At 41.6% G+C, this 18082-nt stretch overlaps 2 protein-coding genes across 2 annotated transcripts in view; one reads left to right on the top strand and one right to left on the bottom strand.

Annotated features, from left to right (window-relative positions):
• clcn6 (chloride channel 6) overlaps positions 1 to 18082 on the top strand; it is a 216841-nt gene that overhangs the window by 104664 nt on the left and 94095 nt on the right. The gene's annotated exons all lie outside the window — the stretch shown is intronic.
• Positions 863 to 4141, bottom strand: LOC140487035 (C-type natriuretic peptide prohormone-like). The gene is made up of 3 exons (XM_072586433.1): positions 3963 to 4141; positions 3203 to 3543; positions 863 to 1256 (listed from the first exon to the last, which is right to left on the bottom strand). Exons 1-2 carry the CDS (start codon positions 4050 to 4052, stop codon positions 3217 to 3219), a joined length of 417 nt encoding a protein of 138 aa, XP_072442534.1. The 5' UTR covers positions 4053 to 4141; the 3' UTR covers positions 863 to 1256; positions 3203 to 3216.

Here is an 18082-nt window from a genome sequence, read left to right as displayed (position 1 = left end):
GCAACCCACCCATACCCCTACATCTATCCCTTACTTAACACTACGGGCAGTTTAGCATGGCCAATTCACCTGACTGGCACATCTTTGGACTGTGGGAGGAAACTGGAGTGCCCGGAGGAAACCCACGCAGACACAGGGAGAATGTGCAAACTCCACACAGAGAGTCGCCCGGGAATTGAACCCTGGTCTCTGGCACTGTGAGGCAGCAGTGCTAACCACTGTGCCACCGTGCCGCCCGTACCCTGGGTGAAGACTACACACTGCTGAAAATGTGTAGCTGGAAAAGTGCAGCAGGTCAGGCAGCATCCAAGGAACAGGAGAATCGACGTTTCGGGCATAAGCCCTTCTTCAGGAATCCTGAAGATTCCTGAAGAAGGGCTTATGCCCGAAACGTCGATTCTCCTGTTCCTTGGATGCTGCCTGACCTGCTGCGCTTTTCCACCAGCACATTTTCAGCTCTAATCTCCAGCATCTGCAGTCCTCACTTTCTCCTTGAAGACTACACACTGGTTGGCATGGAGAGGCACATTCATAGCCAGCTCAGATTTTGCACAAAGTCATTAAGCGCCAAAGTATGTCGTAAACCTTCACTTTCCATGTTTTTAAGGTGTGAGGAACGGACCAGTTCATTCACTCTCAGGGAGTAATGGGTCTAAATAGTTGAATTCAAGACGAATGCATTAGAGTTTTCAGCCGAGAAGTAGGCAGCTGATGATTGTTCTTATCTCGATCTGGAACCGAAGCGCCGAATTTTCAAAATGGACAGAGTACTGATCCTCCAAGTACTGGATGGAGATAAGGACGAAAGTGAAACTGAGATTTTGAACTCATGAAATTACAAGACTGAAATGATCCCTAGACGTTCATTTACATTAAATTTTATTCTGCAGTTGGTTCCATACACCGTGTCTACATGTACCGAAGATAAATCTATCAACTCCAATGATGGCTTTGTTTATTCTGCACCAGAACTAACAGCAAGTGACTGACCTTCAGTATTACAGCAACAAAATTACGAATACGTTACAATTAATAGTTTCATAATTAATATAAATAGAATTAAATATGCTTTAAATAGCAGCTGGCACTGTCTGTACATTAAGGATTTCATCCGAGAGTCGAACTTGTAATTAGTCTACAGGTGGGATACTACTTGTCATCTGTCAGAGTTTGTGGAGCAAGAATCAGAGGAGTGAGTTAAATGTGGGAAGTTCGATGAACAGGCGGCACCAGCAGTGTTGCTCTCGGAGTCAGACCTTGGGATAAGAGAGAAGACAATGAGCTCAGCAATACTCAGGATGGGAGATTCAAAATCTGAGTTAAATCCAAAACATCTAAACCTTGGATGAGAAGTTTAAGAGTAAAAGTGATCGGATTGCATTGAGTCCATTCATTTTGATATACGAGGCCCTGGCCTTCCCTTCATATGGGAAGGGCAACTGGAATCATGGCCTTCATCTCACTGGGCTGGAGTACAACATGGTAGAAGTTATTGTTATAGCTTTCTAGAGCTCTGCTTATACCTCGTCTAGAGTATAGTATTTAATTTGATTATGAACTTTGGACTTTAAGGAAGATATATTGGCATGAGAGGTTGCTTTGTGATTTTATTCAGAAAAAAATCTCAGTCCAAAGTAGTCCAATTCGAGGTCTGTTTTGTAATATTAAACTATCCCCTCGTGGGATGACAGATTCATCAGAACTGTATTTTGCCCTAAATGGGTTAAAACATTTGAAGACAAATTGTATAAACTAAGCCCTTATTCCCTTTAATATCGACAAATAAGTGGTGATCTGATTGAGGTGTGTAAGGCTAAAATACTGAACAGACAAGAGAGAAACCATTTTCTTTTGGGAGAGTCCAGATAAAGGGAGCATAGTCCTAACATTAATTCAAGTGCAACACAGATCTATAACAACTTTGTAACGTGATTGAAGCTGGGCATGTCAATTAGAATGTTCAAAACTAAGTTTGACAGATTTTTGTTTGGCAATGATATCCAGGAGCAAACGCGGTAAATGAAGTTGCCTTCCAGCTACAAAATCTGAACTTGCTGAAAAACCTCAACAAGGCTGGCAGCATCTATGGAGAGAAAGCAGAGTTAAAGTTTCGGGTCCAGTGTCCCTTGTTCAGAACTAATTGTGGCTAGGACAAGGTTGGGATATATGCTTAAGCTAGGGTGTGGGAAGGGGGAAGGAATAAACGGTAGGTAGAGATGGAGCCCAGAGAGAGAGAGAGAGAAACATTTGGGCAAAGGAATCGGCAAAACTCAGCTAGGGAGAATTAACGGCTGCTAATGGGGACCATCAATGGCTGATAATGGTTTGTTTGTGGTAGCAGGCCATTTAGTGACAAGATCTGGTGTGGGGGGATTGGACTAAGGACATGGGAGAAGGTGCTCAAGACCTAAAATGTTTGAACTTGACATTGAGTCTTTGGTTTTTCTGCCACACAGAGAGTTGGCGGCAGGGGAAATTGGTGGGTGGACTTTTCCAAGGTGCTGAAATTCAGATCTTAAGGTTTTTTTCGGGTTAGTTTTGAATAGTTGGAATGTCTGAGAAATGAATATTATGACGATCATTTGCTGAAAGCAATCGGTTTGACACATTTTAATAAGAGTCGAAGAGAGCGGTGCTCTCCGATAAAGGTCAGCCTAAAATTAAAGCAAAATACTGCGGAAGCTGGAGAGATTTGAAATAAAACCAGACAATGCTGGAGAAACCCGCCAAGTCTGACAGCATCAAGGGGGGCACAGAGAAACAGTTAACGTTTCGAGCCCCTGACTCTTCGGAATTTCACTTCCTTCCAGCACGTTCTGCTTTTATTTCAGTATATAATTAGCCGAGAGCTAAGTTGGAATTTGAAGACTGGTTACAAAGGGACGGTGAAGGTACAGGAATTGACTTCACTCAGCATTGTTCAACCTTTCCCAAATACACCATCACTGTTCCCTTATCATGGATATTTGACAGTGAAGCGGAAGATGTGGGGCTGGGAGAGCTCAGTTCCCAGCCTATCAATTACCTGCTGGGCTATTTTACAAAATAGCTCAGTCCAAATTAATTCCAAGTCTATTTAGTAATTTTAAATCATTCCCTCGCCAGTGTATCGCTGACTGCTACCTCTTTGAGCACTCCACTATTTATGTGTACCATTCAAACTGTAACAGACATCGGCAATGATTACCTCAACCGCTCTTACCTTAAAACAAGCCGCTAACAGCCCAGATTACTCATAGCCCCGATTCTGTCCAGTTTCACTCCGAAGCAGGGCCGTGATTTCTTACTTTTTTTCTTCTTTGAATTATTTTCCCGCAGAATTCCACTGCGGAGATCTTTCAGGATACGGTCCAGGACTGCTTCCTGGTGGGTAGGCTGCCTCTCCATCTCTCTGGCTTCGCGATCCCAGGGAAGCTCCAAATCGGACAGGTCAGCGTTGAATTCTGAAACGGAAGCGCCTGGCGATATCTCTTGTGCCTCATTGTTCAGCTCGTCTGAGGGAAAGTACTGCCCGTATTCATCTTCCAAAAGTCTGGATAAGGTCTGAAAGTAAGAAACAAAAAATGATAGGGTTTGGGGACCAGATCTAATTGTTCACAGCCATAGATTAGAAAAGTTTGGGAATTTTCAATAAACATGGCGATGTGATTGGAATTTGGAACGTGCAAGCGCAACAAAGCCTGGAACATCAGCCAAGGAATTGTCGAAAGGAAGCAAGGATGCAGTACAGTGCTCAAGTTAGTGACATCTAGAAACCTACTCCTTCACTGTCTATTGTTGGCTAATCGTACGAATGCTCGTTGTTCAACCCCATCGGCGATGGCTCTTCTGCGCTTCAATTCACTCGCGCATTATCAAGTTGATTCGTCGTATTAGCTGTTTATTAACTGAAGACAATGGAGAGTAAAATACATTGTCCATACCACAAGCGAATGGGTCGTTCTTCCGTTCGGTTCTCTTACCTGGATGCTATCATCTGTTCTTGGTCTAGCTTGGGCTTGGATCAGGAACACAAGAAAGAGCCCGCAGTAGAAACTCATTTGTCCGCTCATCTCAGTTTGACTTCAGGCTGAACCACTCTTCTCCAATGATTAGTTTCTCCACTTGCTTCCTCCTTCACTGCCTGCTTCTGTGCTTAGACTCTGGGTCTTTTATTTTCATGTTGGCTGACGTCATTCCAGTGAACATGATCCCAAATATTAATTAAATCATCCCATTCCGTCACTTCCCTCAGATAAGAGGACACACAGCAAAGTTTCATTTGTTCACTAACTGGTATGATTTATTTATGGGGTGGATTCTTTTTCACCTGTATAACCTGAGTTGCTCACATGAAGCCACTCTGATGACGAGTTACTAATTTAAATAGTTGGAAATCAATTAGTTTTCAAGTCATTGGTAATTATTTGCTCTCTTCGGGTTTTCTCAGTGCAATGATATGAATGCAATCATCGCATTGTCCAATTCTGTCCAGACCAAATAATTGGCTTTTTACATTAAAGTAAACTGCTCCGAGTACAATTAACTCAGGAATAATTGGGTACAGGGCTCTGTAAAGAGAGCAAGGAATTTCCTATTTTGTAATTAACTTTTAACAATGAAATCGTTACTTATAATAATCTTAATTAATATTCACAACATAAAATATGATTTTAAATCATATTTTACATTTTCTGCATATTTCAAAAACAAGTAGTACATCCAGTAAACATTTTCCATTACCTGATGTAGTACAATGTAAATGGCACCGATACAAGCAACAAATCTGTGAGTATTCTCTCCATTAGCTGGATATAAGGAAAGTGACATTTTAACGGCTACCTTGTTCAGGAAGAATCAGATTCCAATGCTGATTTGTACCAAGGATGTTACTTTCTGTGCCGTGGCTGACGGGGTCATTGATAGTTTAAACATTTTAAATACCACTTTTATGTATAATACATTAACAACTTCTACTAATACATAATAACAGTGACTAAAAAAATGCGTATTTATTGGCCATGAAGCGCTTTTATGCGTCCGGTGGTGTTGCAGGCAAGAACTCTAATACTTTGCATGTATAAGTTTTGAATCTGTTCATTGTTAGCGACGCGCTGACTCATTGGAAGCAGAAGAGCAACAAAAAACTCAAGTCTTTTAGTGAAATGGTAACACGGTGGAAGCTTGATTGAGAGGAGACATGAAATATGGGTCACACGCCGGATTCCATTTAATTTACACGTACTGTGAGAGGTTAATAAAGCGGCATGACAATGAAATGTGACAGTGGACATCCTTACAAAACTGTAACCTTTTAAAGAAATGACACTGGAAGGCGCAGCCCATGGCTGCGTGGAATGCTTCATGGGTTGTGTCATTGCATAGCAGACTACACTGTAGAATGCGAGAAGTTCGAGGAGATAATTGGATGGTCGAACCAGACAACGACTGGTTACTTCTGCCCTATCTCCAGTATCCCATGTTATTGTTAATTGCTGCCAAATGACGGTCAAGTAAATCTCAAATAATTTAGTTTTATACTTGTTTGACTTTCGATTTTATTCAGATTTGCAACTTAGAGTTCTGCGATTAGAAGCTCACATCGATCCTGTTAATAACGCATGTTTGTGCATTTTAAGTAAATGTATAGAAAACATGAGATTCTCGCACTATTTCACTGAAAGATTGTAAGACTTGTTGGAGTGTGCCTGGTTAATTCCATTTGTCACCTGCATCATTAGGAGAACAGTACATTTTAATGCAAAGTGCCGCGGATGCTGGAAATCTGAACTAAAAACAAAACCAGAACTGTTGGTCTGATCTAGGAGAAAGTGAGCACTGCAGATGCTGGAGGTCAGAGTCGAAAAGTGTGGCGCTGGTAAAGCACAGCAGGTCAGGCAGCATCCGAGGAGCAGGAGAGTCGACCTTTCGGGCACTATCTGCCTGATCTACTGTCTAACTTCTGCTTCTTGTTTTCATTCATTCTGAACAATTTTGTGTTGTAACGCACTTTAATAAACTTTTGTTACCAACTTTTCTCACTGACTCTAATCAGTCAGCTGATATCTTTTCAAGAATGAAACTGTTGTATTCTCTTCGACGCCAGTTTCAGACCGCGTGTCTAATGGTTGAAAGGTATTAGACAGTTTTTGTTTCAGCCCGTGCAAATAGCTCTGCTGGGCAAACATTCTGGCTTCCTATTTGGATGGGAATGAGTGGGGAATAGGGTCCTTCTGTAACGTTTGCTTTTTAAGGTCATGCGCAGAGCATTCCCCGTTCTCTCGGATGTTCTGGGAACAAGTTGGAAAAAGGATGAGTGGAGAAGTGGAGATTGAAGCTACAGATGGCTGGAAATTTACCTGCTGATGTTTCGGATCTCACCCAAATTTCAGCTCTTATCCAATCAAGGAATATTTGATTTGGCCCTCATGACACCAATTGGGCATGTTGCTAGCGATTTGTTTCCTTAACCTTAGTGGTATATTAAAAGTTTTACTGAATCCTTCAAAATGTGATCACTACATTCCATTGAATGCCCCAAACATGGTTTAAGCACTGAAATCTAGGGACAATTTCTGAGAAGATTTTCTGGATAATCCATCCAGGAGTGTGCAGCGGAAACCCAAGAAACTGTTGAGAAGATGTTGTAGATTTTTTCAGGTTTCCTTGGGCCTTCAATCGAAGTGATCGGGTGAACATGTAAAGATTACGCCCTAGACCTGCAATACCTGTATATTCCTTGTGAAAAAGAAATATTAACAGATTTCAGTAATAAATGCCTACCCCGCGTGACAGCTGTTATTTCGCAGCCACGCTCCATTGGATTCGAAGCTGTTTTCATGTAACCAAAACTAACCTCGTCCCAGGTCCAACCCTCTAACTCAGCACCGCCCGCTTGAACAGCCCTACCTGTCCATCTTCCTTCCCACCTATCCGCTCCACCCTCCTCTCTGACCTATCAGCGCCACCTACATCTACCTATCGCCATCCCAGCTACCTTCCATCCACCCCACCCTCCTACTGTTTGGGCAAGAGAGTGCCAAGAGAGTGCCAAGCCATACGAGTCATCTTGATTAGATTGGATTCCCTACAGTATGGAAACAGGCCCTTCGGCCCAACAAGCCCAACAAGTCCACACCAACCCTCCAAAGAGTAACCCATCCAGAACCATTTCCCTCTGACTAATGCACCTAACACTATGGGCAATTTAGAATGATGAACTCACTTGACCTGCACATCTTTGGACTGTGGGAGTAAACCAGAGCACCCGGAGAATGTGCACACTCCACACAGACTGTCGCCCAAGACTGGAATTAAACCTGGGTCCCTGGCACTGGTGAGGCAACAGTGCTAACCACTGAGCCACCATGTCACCCCAGTCTATTCTGCCTTACTTCAGCAAGCTCATTGTAAAAATCTTTGAACAAGCACATTATCCTGTTCCATCTTAAAACCTGTGTCCCGTGAATCTAACCCTTCAGTTGGAGGTCTCTCCTATACTGGGATCCATCGCCCTGCTTAGAGTCTCTTAAAAGTGATTGTTGAGAAACCCCCACATACTCTCTTACACTATCATATTATGCAAAGGTCCAATGAGTGGAAACCCAATGATAGGTCAACTTATGAAAATGGCCATAAAGTGTTTCTGGTGAGACTTGCATGAGAAACAGATCAGAGAGTTAATTCCAACATGACTTGTTGCCAGCATCCCAATAATATATGCTTGAAAGTGATTGCAACCCAATACTTAGCTGGATACTCCGACCCCACCACCATCAAACACACATGCCGTACATCCTGGTAGTGATTAATTGCCTACAGTCATTGAACAACTTGTGACCTCTATTAGTTGCAGCTGATGTCAGAGACTTCTCCTGCCATTCCTGGTGAACACACAACTTGAATGTATTGTTACTATCTTATTGACCACAACATGTACACATGCCACACACAATCTAACCATAGTTTCACCTGTGGAAAGGATAGGAGCCTTAGCACAATCTGCTGCTGCTCTGTAACCTTACTTTAGTAGATATAAAAACCTTGAATGTGCCAATGTATGGCCTAATGACCAGTCTTTCAACATCTGCCAAGCTAAAGTATTGCATCACTTCTATGAAATCAGCCTGGTAGAAGGACCCAATAACATTCTAAATTCTAATATTCTAAGTCAAATGTTATGTGCCAGTTGCTTAATCCAGGTTTTTGGGCTTTAGCAAAGCTGGGAGAGATGGTGTAGGAAGGAATAGTTGAGATTCCAGAAGCATTGGGGTCGATGCTGAGGAGTTTAGGACCTGTATAACAGGACCAAGACCAGTATCCTTGCTGGAGCCTTTGGTAGTCTGGTGGGGAGGGTTTAAACTAGAGTGGGAACTCGAGTGGAGAGATGGTGGCTTGGTAGTAATGTCACTGATCTGGTAATCCAGATGCCCAGGCAACTTTTCTGGGGACATGGGTTTAAATTATGCCATAACTGCCAGTGGAATTTAAACTAAATGAAGAAACCTGGAATTGAAGGCTATTTTCAGTAACGGTGACCATGAAACAATCATTGATTGTCACAAATGTCCAACTGGCTCACTAATATCCTTTAGCGAAGGAAATCTGCAGTGCTTACCTGGTCTGGTCTATATGTGACTCCAGACCCACAATAATGTGGTTGGCTTTTATCTGTCCACTGAAATGAACAAGCCAATCAGTTCCAGGACTATTAAGGATTGGCAACAAATGCTAGCTTGCCAGTAATGCTCACATCCCAAGAAAGAATAAAAAACATTAGAGGAAAACAAAGATAGAAATATTGAAAGAAAATGTGGCAAGCAGAGGAAACTAGGGCTGCAGCAAATTATGCCACAGTACGAAAAAGTTAAAATATTAGAAAGACAGGAAAAAAGTTCAGTAGCTAAATGCATGGAACATTCACAATTAGATGATTAACAATGTAGATAGATGTAAATTATGATGATAGAGACATTGCTGCAGTGTGACTAGGACTGGGAACTGAATAATTAGTAAGGACAGGCACAAGGGAAAAGGAGCTGGGGTGACATGATAAATAAAGGATTAAATCAGTGCAGTATTGAGAAAGGGTAATCACTAGAAAATCTAGATGTAGAATCAATCTGCATGGAGATAAGATGCAACAAAGGGCAGAAAACACGAGTGGATGTCATCTATTGGCCTCCAAATAGCAATGGTCAATAGAGGACAGTATTAAACAGGAAATTGGAGAAGCGTGTGACAAGTTGTTACAGTAATCATGTTATCTAAATATAGATATAACAAACAACATTAGTAATAATACAGGGTGAATTCCTGGAATGGACATAAGATGATTTTTTTTTAGACTAATATGTTGAGGAATCAACTAGGGAACAGGCTAGCCTAAATTTGATATTCTTCAATGGGAAAGAGTTAATTAATAATCTTGTGTGGGGTCCTTCAGGGAAGAGTGATCATAATTTGGTGACAAGTGATAGAGCTAAGCAATCCAACAACCAATGGACCAGATCTAAGCTCTGCAAGCCTGCTACATCCAGTTGTGGATGGTGTTGGTCAGTTAAACAACTCACTGGAGGAAGAAGCTCTGCATATATCCTCATCTTAATGATGGAAAACACCAATGCATAATTGCAAAAGACAAGTCAGTATCATTTGCAGCAATCTTCAGCTGGAAATGTTGAGTGAAAGATCCATGTTGGCCTCCTCCAGTGGTCCCCATCATTATAGATACCAGTCTTCAGCCAATTTGATTCATTCCACGTGATATCAAGAAACTGTTGGAGGTATTGAATACTGCTAAGACCATTGGTCCTGACAACATTCCAGCAGTAATACTGAAGACTAGTGCTGCAGAACTTACTGCTCCAACAGAGCTACAACATTGGCATGTTCCCGTCAATGTGGAAAGTTGCCCAGGTATTCCCTAAACACAAAAAGCAGGACAAATCCAACCCAACTAATTATTCTCCTATTGATCCTATTGATTCTCCTATTGATCACCAGTGAAGTGATGGAAGGTGCCATCAACTTGCTATCAAGCAGCACCTGCTCAGCAATAACCTGCTCAGTGATGCCCAGTTTGGGTTCTGTTACAGTTTTGCGTCAAATATCGACAAAAGAGCTGAGGATTATGAGCAGTTTAGAATTTATCAAAGGAGGATCAAAAAATTATTTAGAAGGGAAAAATGGAGTATGAAAGCAAAGTAGCAAGGAACATAAAGACAGATTATACAAGCTTCTATAAATATGTGAACGAAATGATGACAAATGTAAGACCTTTGCAATCCAAAATGTGAGAATTGATAATGGAGAACAAGGAAGTGGGAGAATAATTAAACAACTAGTTTACTTCTGTCTTCGTGGAAGAAGACACAAACAACCTTCCAGAAATACAACAAGAGTGCAATGAGCAGGAGGATTTGAAAAAACTTAGAATTAAAGTGCTAGGGAAATTGATGGGACTGAAAGCCAGTAATATCCATAGGGCTTGATATCTACATCCCAGTGTACTAAAGCAAGTGGCCTTGGTAACATTAAATGTGTTGGGTTGTCATAGAGTTTTACAGAACAAAAGATGTCCTTTGGTTAATCACCTATGACTGCCAGTCATCAAGCACCTAACTACTCAAGTCCCATTTGCCAGTACTTGGCTTAAAGCCTTGTATACTGTGGTCTTTCAAGTAATTGTTGAAATACATTTTGAATGCTGTGATGGTTTCTGCTTCAACCATCCTTTCAGATAGGGAATTTCTGAGTGAAAACATTTTTCTCTGTCTATGTCTGTACACTACTCCCAATTCCATGTATTTTAATTTTACATGCTAATCTCTTCTGTGAGACCTTAGCAAAAGCCTTCTGAAAGTCCAAGTAAACCACATATACTAACTGCCCCTCACCAACTCCGCTAGTTACAAACCTCAAAAAAATTCGATAGATTTGTCAGGCATTATTTCCATTTCGTAAATCTATGCCTACCCTGTCCAATCCTGTCAAAAGGCAAAAAGCAGAAGGTTTAGAGAGGATTTAAGGCAGAGCGATAGACGAACTTTAATAAAACCTTTGACAAGGTTGCGCATGATAGACTAATTAGTAAAGTTGGATCACATGGGATTCAGTGAAAGCTTGCCAACTGCATACCAAATTGGCTTGACAGTATGAGACAGATGGTTATGGTGGAGTGTTGTTTTTCGAACTGGAGGTCTCTGACCAGTGGTGTTCCGAAGGGCTCGATGCTGGGTCCATTTTTATATAAATGATTTGAATGAGAATTTAGGAGGCATGGTTAGTAAGTTTGTGGATGTCACCAAAATTGGTGGTATAGTGGTCAGTGACTAATCTAAGATTACAAAGGGATCTTGTTCATACGGGCCAATGGGCGGAGGAGTGGCAAAGCAATAGTTAAAAGGCATCTGGATAGATATGTGAATAGGAAGGGTTTGGAGGGATATGGGCTGGGTGCTGGCAGGTGGGACTAGATTGGGTTGGGAAATCTGGTCAGCATGGACAAGTTGGACCGAAGGGTCTGTTTCCATGCTGTATATCTCTATGACTCTATAAATGCATTTTACTTTTGGATTAATGTGAGCTATTGCATTTTGGTGAAACAAACCTGGGTAGTGTTGTCAAACAGAGAGACCTAGGGGTTCAGATACATACTTCTTTGCACTGGAGTATAGGAGGTTAAGGGGTGGGCTTATAGAGGTTTATAAAATCATGAACGGAATAGATAAGATGAATACCAAAGGTCTTTTTCCTGTGGTGGAGAAGTTCAAAATCAGACAGCATATTTTTAAGGCGAGAGGAGAAGGATTTAAAAGGGACCTGAGGGACAACTCTTTCAGACAGAGGGTGGTTTGTATGTGGAAAGAACTGCCAAAGGAAGTGGTAAATACAGGTACAGTTACAACATTTAAAAGACCTTTGGATATGTTCATGAATAGGAAAGGTTTAGAGGGATATGGGCCAAACATACGCAAGTCAGAATAGTTTAGTTTGGGAAACTTTATTGGCATGGACAAGGATCTGTTTCTGTGCTGAATGATTCTGACTAAACCCTTCTCAAGTGAAGGGACCATAATTACATGCAAAACTCCTACTGCGCTCTCACTGATGCCTTATAGAGTTAAGGGAATACTTCCCTACTTTAATACTCTATCCTTTCAGCAATAAATGTCAAACTCCTATTGGCTTCCTTATTACCTGTTGTACCTGCATACTAGTTTTCTACAATTCATTCATAAGGATATCCAGCTCCTTCTGCACCGAAGCATTCTGAAGTTTCTTTGAAAGGGGAAGTTGCAAAGAGACCTGCTGTTGTGCACTATCTAGTGAAAGTAAGCATGCAAATGATAAGTTGGCCTTCATAGGGAAAGGATTTGAGTAACAGGTACAGAGCTATCTTGCTGTATTTGTAAAGTGCATTGGTGAGACCACAACAGTAGTATTGTGTGCAGTTTTGGTCTACTCATCAGATGAAGGATGCTCTGGCAATGGAGGGAGTGCAGTGAAGATTTACCAGACTGATTTCTAGGATGGCAGGATTGACAAATGAAGTTGGACTGGATTGGTTAGGATTATATTCACTGGTGTTTATGAAGAATGAGGTGAGTTCTCATAGAAATGTTTAAAATTCTAACACAAATAGGCAGTAATATTATGTTTCCAATGACTAGATAGAACCCAGAGGATCACAATCTAAGGATATGTAGGAGGTCATTTAGGACTGAAATAGAAGGATTTTTTTCACCCAGAGTGATGAGTGTGTGGACTTCTCTGCCGCACAAGGTAGTTGAGGCTAAAAGTAGAATGTTTTCAAGTGGGTTAGATATAACTCTTATGGCTAAAGGGATCAAAATGTATGGAAAGCCAGCAGGAACTGGGTGCTGAGTTGTATGATTGGCTTTGATCACACTGAATGGTGATCCAGGCCCAAAGGGCTGAACGGTCTACTCCTACTTCTATTTTCTCTGCTTCCACATTTCCCTTCAATCTCTACTCATTATTGATCTGCTAAGGGAAAAGGTTTATTTCTGTTAGCTATGATCCTGATAATTGTGTGCGTTTCAATCAGTTTCCCCTCAGCTTTCTCTACTCAAAGAAAAACAATCCCAACTATCTCGGCTGTCTTCATAGATGATGTTCTCCAGTCTAGGCAGCACTATGGTGGATCTCATCTAAACTTTCTCTCGACCAAACACACCCTATCATCTGGCAACCATAACATCACACAGTATTTTAATTGAAGGCTAACTAACATTAAGACAGCCTCATCAACTTTGTTGCTCTTGTATTCAATAGCTCAACTGATAAAGGCATGTGTTCCATGTGCCTTCTTAATCACCTTGTCCACCTGATCTGTTGCCTTCAAGGATCTGTGGTCTTGCACACTAAGGTCCCATTAATCTGCTGTGCTTTGTAGGGTCTTACCATTCATCATGTACTCCCTTACCCTGTTAATCCTCTCAAACTGCATCACCTCACACTTTTCAGAACTAAGTACCATCTTCCATTGTTTTGTCCATCTGACTAGCCCTATCCATCTGTATCATCCTGTAATCTAAAGCTTTCTTCCTCGCTATTAGTCACACTAACAATTTTCATGTAATTTGTGAACTTATTGATTGAATGTTTGACTAGTAAGGTTTGAGAAGATTTGTAGCTCAGGTTGAAGTTCTGGATGTAGGTTTGCTTGCTGAGCTAGAAGGTTCATTTTCAGATATTTTGTCACCATACTAGGTAACATCATCAGTGAGCCTACGGATGAAGCACTGGTGTCATGGCCTGCTTTCTATTTACGTGTTTAGGTTTCCTTGGGTTGGTGACATCACTTCCTGTGGTGACATAATTTCTGTTGGTGGTGTCATTTCCTGTTCTTTTTCTCAGGGGGTGGTAAATGGGATCCAAGTCATTGTGTTTGTTGATAGGGTTCTGGTTGGAATGACATGCTTCTTGGAATTCTTGTGCGTGTCTTTGTTTGGCTTGTCCTAGAATAGATGTGTTGTCCCAGTCAAAGTGGTGTCTTCCTCATCTGTATATAAGGATAGTAGTGAGAGTGGGTCATGTCTTTTTGTGGCTAGTTGATGTTCATGTATCCTGGTGGCTAGTTTTCTGCCAGTTGTCCAACGTAATGTTTGTTACAGTTCTTGCAAGGTATTTTGTAAATGACATTAGTTTTGCTTGTTATCTGTCTAGGGTCTTTCAAGTTCATGTGCTGTTATTTTAGGGTATTGGTAGGTTTGTGGGCTACCATGATGCCAAGAGGTCTGAATAGGTCTGGCAGTCATTTCTGAGATGTCTTTGAAATAGGGGAGAGTGGCTGGGGTTATGGATGTGTTTTGTCTCCTTGATGGGGTTTGTTGCTTGTTGAGGCACACAACTAGACATCAGGATACATGAACATCAACTTGTCACAAAAAGACATGACCCACTCTCAGTAGTGTCTTTACGTACAGATGAGGAAGGACACCACTTTGACTGGGCCAACACATCCATCCTAGGACAATCAAAATACAGAAACGCATGAGAATTCCTAGAAGCATGGCATTCCAACTGGATCTCTATCAACAAACACATTGGCTTGGATCCCATATACCACCCCTGAGAAAAAGAACAGGAAATGACGTCACCACAGGAAATGATGTCACCACAGGAAATGAGATCACCAAGCCAAAGAAAATGTAAAAACATAAATAGAAAGCGGGTCATGCCACCAGTGCTTCATCCGGAGGTTCACTGAAGATGTTACCTAGTTTGGTGATGAAACATCTGAAACGAACCTTCCAGTTCAGCGAGCAAATCTATATCCTGAATTTTCTACATTCATATCTATATTATTAATGTACACTGGAAACAGCAAGTGAACCAACACCAAACCCTGCAATATTTGCTGGTATACACACTTCTAGTCAAAAAAACCTCTCAACCATCACCCTCTACCTCTGACCATCAAGTCACTTTTGAATCCAAGTTACCAAATTGCCCAGAATCCCATAAGCTTTTACTTTCTTGATCAGTTACCCGTGCGAGTTCTTATCATAAGCCTTACTGAAGTCAATTTTGACTAATAAAGTTGGTTCTGGTATAACGCATGTTTCTTCAACATGAATTGGCTTTAACATAATTGAAGAATTTAGACTTATTTGCAGAATACCTTGCTTCCTTACCTGTTTTGGTTATAAGGCAATTCTAGCTCCATTACTTTAGGTGGTGCAGCTATTACACAATTTTCTTTTAGCATGAGAATGCACGAGATTGGAACAATCGCATTATAATCAGAACTATAAGATGTGATCCCTGCACAAAGCCATGCTGACTATCTAAGTTCATCTTTATCTCGTCAATTGGTAATGCCTTCAGTCTATGAAAATTTTATCCAACAGTTTCCCTACCACTGAAGTTGGACTCACTGGCATGTAGTTCGCTGTAGGGTTTAGCACAAGGGGTTACAGTCTCAGCACATTAGCTATACCCCAGTCTTCTGGCACCTTCCCTGTCTCCAAAGAGGACTTGAAAAATTTGTAGATTTTGGTGCATTCTCAGTAGACTGAAGGAAATATAACCACATTATTTAATAAAAGAGGAAGGGAGAAGCTCGGCAATTGCAGACACATTAATGTCAGTAACAGCGAACATGCCAGAGCTTATATCGAATGTAATAATAGGACACTTAGAAAATATTAACAGGATTAGCCAAAGTAAACATGGATTTATGAAAAAGAAATCATGTTTGACAAAGTTATTTGATTTATTTGAGGCCATAATTAGTAAAATAGGTAAGGGAGAATCGGTGGATATGGTGCATTTGGATTTTGATTTAGGTCCCAAATAAGGGAGTGGTAATGTTGGTTAAGGGTTATGTTCCCATACAGATGCTTGAAAATAGATCAGTGTTCCTTCAGTAATGTTGAGTCATAGTCTGGAATTCAATCCCTAATCACATTGTGAATTTACTTGCATCACATGAACTGCAGCAGTTTAAGAAGGCAGTTCACCACCACCTTCTCAACTAGAAGTGGGCAATAATTGCTGGCACAGCCAGTGACACCCACATTCCACAAGTGAATAAAAAAAATCAATGTGCAAAACTAAATCACACGAGTTGATAATTGGGAGCAGACAGGAAACAGAGTAATAGCAAAGATTTTGCAGAGTGGAAGGTGGTGACTAGTGGGGTACTGCCAGGATCAATGTTTGGGCCCAGCTATTCACATTATATGTCAATCATTTGGATGAGAGAATCAGTTATTGTACTTCCAAGTCTACTGGCAACACAAAATAAGATGGGATTGTGGGTGGTGAGAAGGATTTAAAAGGTTTCAAGGCAATTTAGACAAGTTGAATGAGTGGGTGAATACATAGTAGGTGAAGTAGAATGTGGATAAGTATGAAGTAATCCACTTTGGTAGGAAAAGCAGAATGACAATATTATTTAAATGGTGTTAATTTGGAAAATGTTGATGTAGAAAGGGTCCTGAGTGTCTTTGTATCTTAGTCACTAAAAGTAAGCAGTTAGGAAGCCAAATAACATGTTGGTCTTCATTACAAGAGGATTTGAGTACAAGAGCAAGGATGTCTTACTGCACCTATACCGTGCTTTGGTTAGACCAAACCTCAGGTATTCTGTACAGTTTTGGGTCTTCTTACGCAAGAAAGGATATATTTGTCAAAGAGTGAATTGGAGTGAAGGTCACCAGACTGATTCCCAGGATAACGGGATTGTAGAATGAGGAGAGACTGGATAGTCTAAACCTGCATTAATTGGAGTTTACAAAACTAAGAGGGGATTTAATGAATATGTACATAATTCTGATGGGGAAAGTGAGCACTGCAGCTACTGGAGATCAGAGTCGAAGAGTGTGGTGCTGGAAAAGCACAGCTGGTCAGGCACCATCCAAGGAACAGGAGAATCGACGTTTCAAGCATAAGCTCTTCATCAGGAATGAGGAATCAGGCCCAAGGGGGCTGAGAGATAAATGGTGGAGCTGGGGGTGAGGTAGCTGGGAATGCAATAGCGAGACGAAGTAGGGAGTGATGGTGATAGGTTGGAGAGGAGGGTGGAGCAGAAGGGTGACAAGTAGATGGACAGGTAAGACAGGTCAAGAGGGCAGTGCCGAGTTGGAAGACTGGACCTGGGATAAGGTGGGAGGAGGGGAAATTAAGAAACTGGTGAAATTTACATTGACCACATGTGGTTGGAGGGTCCTAAGGTGGAAGATGAGGCATTCTTCCTCCAGGCATCAGATGGTAAGGGTTTGGCAGTGGAGGAGACCCAGGACCTGCATGGAGGAGACCCACTTTGCCAAAGACATGCAGGTCCTGGGCCTCCTCCACTGCCAAACCCTCACCACCCAATGCCTGGAGGAAGAATGCCTCATCTTCCACCTTGAGACCCTCCAAACATACAGGATCAATATGGATTTCACCAGTTTCCTCATTTCCCCTCCCCCTATGTTACTCCAGATCCAACCTCCCAACTAGGCACCACCCTCTTGACTTGACCTACCTGTCCATCTTCCTTCCCACCTATCCATTCTACCCTCTTCTCTGACCTATCACCTTCACCCCCTACTTCATCTACCTACTGCATTCCCAGCTACCTTTCCCCCAGCCTCACACCCTCCCATTTATCTCTCAGCCCTCTTAGGCCACCCCTCAATCCTGATGAAGAGCTTATACTGGAAACAGCAATTCTCCTGCCCCTTGAACACTGCCTGACTGGCTGTGCTTTTTCAGCACCAGACTCTTCTTCTATGGTTCTGAAAGGCTGGAGAGACTTGATGCAAGGATGATGTTTCTCCTGGCTGGATTGTTTAGCACAAGGGCTTACAGTCTCAGGCCATGGCGTAGGCCATTTAGGACTTAAATGACGAGACATTACTTAGAGTGGTGAACCTGTGGAATGCTCCACCACATAAGGCTATGGAAGCAAAGTCACTGAATATATTTAAGACAGAAATATGTATATTTCTAGAGCTGCTAGAAGTGGGGAAAGATGGCTGAAGAGGTGATGTCAATATCTTGGCCCAGCACTGGATTCAAAAGTCATTGGAAATATTAAATGTCTCATTCTCAGAGTTGAAGGGAGCAAGGTGATTGCATTCAG

Source organism: Chiloscyllium punctatum, chromosome 16, assembly GCF_047496795.1.
Source record: "Chiloscyllium punctatum isolate Juve2018m chromosome 16, sChiPun1.3, whole genome shotgun sequence".
NCBI lineage: Eukaryota > Metazoa > Chordata > Chondrichthyes > Orectolobiformes > Hemiscylliidae > Chiloscyllium > Chiloscyllium punctatum.
The sequence above is the reverse complement of the archived record's forward strand: the minus strand, read 5'-3'. Positions and strand labels throughout refer to the sequence as shown.